This window comes from Mus caroli, chromosome 8 (assembly GCF_900094665.2).
Source record: "Mus caroli chromosome 8, CAROLI_EIJ_v1.1, whole genome shotgun sequence".
NCBI lineage: Eukaryota > Metazoa > Chordata > Mammalia > Rodentia > Muridae > Mus > Mus caroli.
The window spans coordinates 63,751,027-63,756,141 of NC_034577.1; the positions used below are offsets into that span (position 1 = coordinate 63,751,027).

The 5,115-nt window shown below is 52.7% G+C and overlaps 1 protein-coding gene across 7 annotated transcripts in view; it reads right to left on the bottom strand.

The window, feature by feature from the left end:
• Unc13a (unc-13 homolog A) overlaps nt 1–5,115 on the bottom strand; it is a 46,468-nt gene that overhangs the window by 14,287 nt on the left and 27,066 nt on the right. For 6 of the 7 annotated variants that reach the window (XM_021169419.1, XM_029480501.1, XM_029480500.1 and 3 more), the window contains exons 27-34: nt 4,894–4,979; nt 4,681–4,807; nt 3,730–3,826; nt 3,397–3,540; nt 1,963–2,046; nt 996–1,073; nt 720–808; nt 223–375 (exon numbers count right to left, since the gene is read on the bottom strand). In XM_021169419.1, coding sequence (XP_021025078.1) covers nt 223–375; nt 720–808; nt 996–1,073; nt 1,963–2,046; nt 3,397–3,540; nt 3,730–3,826; nt 4,681–4,807; nt 4,894–4,979 — 858 coding nt within the window. The remainder of the gene's footprint in view (nt 1–222; nt 376–719; nt 809–995; nt 1,074–1,962; nt 2,047–3,396; nt 3,541–3,729; nt 3,827–4,680; nt 4,808–4,893; nt 4,980–5,115) is intronic. The other variant, XM_029480497.1, reaches the window with a different exon arrangement.

Below are 5,115 nucleotides of genomic sequence, written 5' to 3' on the forward strand. Positions count from 1 at the left end.
CACCTATCCACCCATCCACCCACCCACCTTCCAAGGACCTGTCCACCATATTTTAAACATCTGCCCTCCATCCACCCTTGTAAGTATTTTGTGACTCAGCCCACCTCATGCACATGCCGTTGGTCTATCATGGCACCCTACATGCACAGAAACAGCAGCAGGCACACATGCGCCTGGCCTCCTTCCCTCCTTCCCCTCACCCTCTCTTCTTTCCACCCTCACTTGCTGTCCAGAAGATCCATGATGGGCTGCAGCACATTATCTGCATCCTGGGCCACGCTGCTGCAGGCACTGGCAGGTACATTGCCTGTGCCCTTCACCTGGCTCAGGATGTCACCCATCTGTCTGACACATTCCTCAATGTGTGGCTGGAAGCTGTGGACACAGCAGAAAGGTACTCAGCCCAGGTTCTGTGTCCCAGAGGGTGAGGCCACTCAATGAGGATCTGTGGCCTGGGTCCCCAACACTAGGAGGCAACGGCACCGACAAGCCCAGATGGTGGACATTCTCCCCTGAGACTTCCTATGTGACTATCGGGCCAGAATTCCTTCTCTTCTGGTCCACTGAGGCTGGAATTGGTTAAGTGACTCACAGGTACCCCTATGGCCATGATGTGGGAAAGAATGTCTGAGTCTGCCCCTGGCATGAGCCAAACATCAGAAGCCCAAGGTTCGGGGTCTTCCTTGCTCACGTGTCTCTATCCTGGAGATGCCACCCACCTGGTGGCAAACACATGGCTGAGTTCATCCAGGACATTGTTGAGTTTCACCTGCAGATCCTTCAGGGTGCCACTGGCCTCGGCGTCCAGCTGAGGGGGGCAAAGTTGTTAACACCTCTGTTTCCACATGCCCCCGGGAAAGCGTCTAACGGGCTGGGGAAGGCAACTGAGGCTCAGGCAGCCAGGTCTCCCTGGTAGGACTGCAATTCACACCCAAGCCATGATCTCAGGAATGGGGCTATGGGCAAGACCCTCCAAAATGCATCCTGGTGCCTACCTCCTTCCCACCCATCGCCTCAAACATCTTCTCCAGCTGCACTCGTAGCTGCTGTGTGTTGTTCATGAGGATGCAGGGCTGGGAAGAGCAAAAGTCAGGCTGGTGACTTCCCACCACCTCTTGGGGACTGGGAACTGGGGGTCCCCTAGGGGATGGGAGACAATATCCCTGGACATGCATGAACTGGGGAAAGGATCGCGTGGACCAGATGGAGCAGGCCTGTAGCAATATCTCCCTGGGGTAGGAAGGCCAAAAAGGGGCAGAGAGGAGTCCTCATAATCCCCCTGTCTCTGCTGAAGCTACATCCTGGAAGTCACCCTTGGCACCCAGGAAAGCATATCCTTACCCTCATGTGCACTCATAGGACCCCCCAGACTCACAGGCTCAGTCACACAGGCATGAGCACACTCATGACCCAGGCCTCAACACAGCTATACCAAACAGTTAGATGGTTGGGCCCAGAGGCACATAGCTGTCACCCTAGCACTTAGAAAGTGGAGACAAGAGATCAGGGATTAAGGCCAGCCTGAGCTACATAGCCAGTCTGAAGCTACCTGGGCCGTGTAGCTAGCTGGCACTGAGCCTGTAATGCATAGCAAGTTCAAGGCCAGTTTGGGCTACACACTGGATTAAAGGCCACCTTGGCCTACATAGCAAGGTTGAGGCTAATCTGGGCTACATGGGAAGCTCAAAGCCAGTCTGGGCTTCATTTTGAGAGCTTGTCTCAAAAACCCAAACAAACAAAGTAACCACCACCAAACCCCACACAACCAGACAGACAGACAGACAGACAGACAAGTCAACACAATCCACACAATCACACATGATCTTGCTGATTCATGTCCCTTCAGTGGAATTTGTTGTCTCAAGCCTCATGTCAGAGCCTGGGACCCTGAACCCTGAGGGAAGCTGGGCGGGGCCAGGAGGGACAGGGCTGGGAGAGAGCAGGGCGGGCGCCCCAGGTCACCACTTTCTCCTTCTCCTTGGAGCAGTAGGAGGCGAAGTCCTTGGAAACGATGTCTGCATACTGGAGAAGCACATTGCTAATGGTCTGTGGACAGAGAGAGGGGTGAGAGGACTGCAGCTTCAGGGACCCTGGTCCCCGCCACCATCCACTGCAGACATTATGGTGACTGTGCTGCACAGTGTGCAGGGTGGACATTAGGATGCTTGTCCATCCCAGAGGACCACTAGGACCCAGAGGAGACCCCGCCCCATGGAAGGATTGCTTTCTGTACACTAACTAACTAACTAACTAACTAACTATCTAACTGTTTATTTGTTTATTTGTTTGTTTATTTGAGACTAGGTCTTGCTGTGTAGTGAGGCTAGCCTGGTCTTCCCAGAGCAAGGATTAAATATAAACCTCACCATGCCCCATGTGCCGTCCTCCTCTGCTTTGAAGGAACCAACCACGGTATTAAACCCCTGATCCCACATGGGATCCAGAGGTGAATGGCCACCCAGTGAAGCTCACCAGAGCCAGCTGTGCCTGTGTGAGCACTGGAGAGCCATGCAGAACCAACCCAACCTGCAGCTCCAAGCCCACCCAACCCAGAACACTCACCTCCCCAACATTTTCATTCCTTGGATTTGAGAAATTGCCTTTGTTTTCTACATTTGTCTACTTTTGCTTTGTTTTATTTAACTTTTCTTTGTGTAGTACTGGGAAGGAGCCCCTGGGCCTCGCACACATCAGGCAAGTCTCTCTCTCATCTCCTACCTCCCCAACAGAAACTTTTTTTTGTTTTGTTTTGTTTTGTTTGTTTTTGTTTGAGACTGGGTTTCTCTATGTAGCCCTGGCTGTCCTGGAACTCACTCTGTAGACCAGGCTGGCCTCGAACTCAGAAATTCACCTGCCTCTGCCTCCCAAGTGCTGGGATTAAAGGCATGTGCCACCACGCCCGGCCAGAAACTTTAAAAATGTAATCAATTTGTGTGGGGGGTGGGGTGGGTGGGTGTGAGCATGTGTGCCTGTGTAAGACAGACGATAGGCTTGTAGGACTCAGCTCTCTCCTTCCATTCTATGAATCCCGGGGATTGAACTTGGGTCTTCAGGCTTGGTGGCAAGCTCCTGCACCCACTGAGTCATCTCACTAACCCTCCTCAATTTTTTTTTCTAGAGTTATCAGGAAAGTTTCACTTTGTTCTTTTGGCTTTTCTTTTTGAGGGACTGGGGATGATGCCAGGGCCTTGGAGACATTGGATCATAGCTTCGCTGCTAGAATGCCTCCTATCCCTCGACTTCAGTATTGACTCTAACCTCTCCCCTGTGCAGCTCATCTCCAGCCCTGAAGCAACCTGACTTCATCTTCAGTGGCATGGCCCTCCGCCTCTGTCATCCAACCGAATACCATGCCTCAACCCTGTTCCATCTTGCCTCACCAGTCCCAGGTCGCACCTTGGCAAAACGCCGCATGTAATGGCCCACGATCTGGGGGTCAGGACACTCCAGCTTCTTGATGATCTCGAAACTCTGGTTAAGCTGGGAGAAGACGTCCACCACTGAGCAAGAGAACAGGGCGTGCTCTGAGGTCTGCTGGAACTGCAGGGAGAAGACGGTGTCAGAAGACGGTGTCAGGCTAGACCATGGCATTGCTCCTTGAGGGCTCAGGCCACAGGAGGGTGGAGGCCTTGGGCTGGGTGACAACCTCAAACTCCACAACTGCTGAATGTGTGCAGGAGATACCCACAAACAGGACAGAACAGTGGCCACCACCCATGGCCTGCTCACCCCGTCCTTCTTGTCCCGCTCGAGGGCACCATGCAGGAAGTCCCGGGACACCTCCTCATTCTCATCCAACCACTGGATGACGAAGGGCTCAAACCACCTGGAAAGAGACAGACCAGCTGGGATGCCCCTGTGCACTCTGTTGCCAGTTCCACCCACCTCACACACTGTGTGCTGCTGGGCCTGCTTCCAACCTGGTACTGGGATGCAGGCTTTTTTTTTTGTTTGTTTGTTTTTTGGTTTTTTCGAGACAGGGTTTCTCTGTGTAGCCCTGGCTGTCACTGGCACTCACTTTGTAGACCAGGCTGCCCTCGAACTCAGAAATCCGCCTGCCTCTACCTCCCAAGTGCTGGGATTAAAGGCGTGCGCCACCACCGCCCGGCTGGGTGCAGGCTTTAATCCCAGCTCTTGGACATGGTGACCTGAGCTCTGTCCCCAGATTCCATCCCCCAGTGGATTTGTCACTTCAGTTTGGTTAGAGTTTCCTTAATATAGTTATTTAAATACAGGGTTGATGTAGCCCAGGCTACCCGCAAACTCACTAAGTACCCGAGGATGACTCTGAAGAGGGAGGAGTATAAAAAGGAGTAGCTTCAGTTTGGTTAGAGTTTCTTAATTATTTAAATATGGGGTTAGTGTAGTCCAGGCTACCCTCAAACTCACTAGGTACCTGAGGATGACTCTGAAGAGGGAGGAGGATAAAGAAGAGAAGGAAGGAGGAGGAGCAAGGAGAAGGAGGGAGCTTTCAGCTTTTACAGGCTGAAAATATTTTAATCATGACTTTTGTTTCAATATGGTGGCTTCCTTCTTACCCTGACCCTCTGAACCATGTGATGCAGATCCTTCCCCAGTACCGATGAGGTGCTGGGCTCACTGCCCTGAGTACCAGGAGTTGGGATCTGACACCCATAGGTCCTGGAATCCTCTTAGATCTTGGTGACATCAGGAACTTACGCAGGGTACTCAGGCACACGGTCCTTGAAGGTGGGCAGCTCGGCCACGTACTCATTGTACAGCCACTTCACCTTGAAGTGCAGGTTCATGTAATCTGCGCTCTTACACAGCCGGTGTTTGTCATGTTCTGCCAGGAGGCACAGAGGCTCAGCCAGGAGGTTTGGGCCTGCACTGCCCATCACTGCTGCTACCCACCTGGGTTCAGGGACTCACCCTCCATGGCGTACTTCATGTCTTGGGCAAATAGGCTCCACATCACCTCAGCACTGATCTTCCCCACATTGAGCTCCTGGGGAAACCTGGGAAACGGATGGAAGCCTGGTACTAGGACAGAGTGAGGGTGTCTGGACCTCCCTGCACCTATCCACAGCTATCCACACACACACACACATACACACATACACACACACACACACACACACACACACACACACA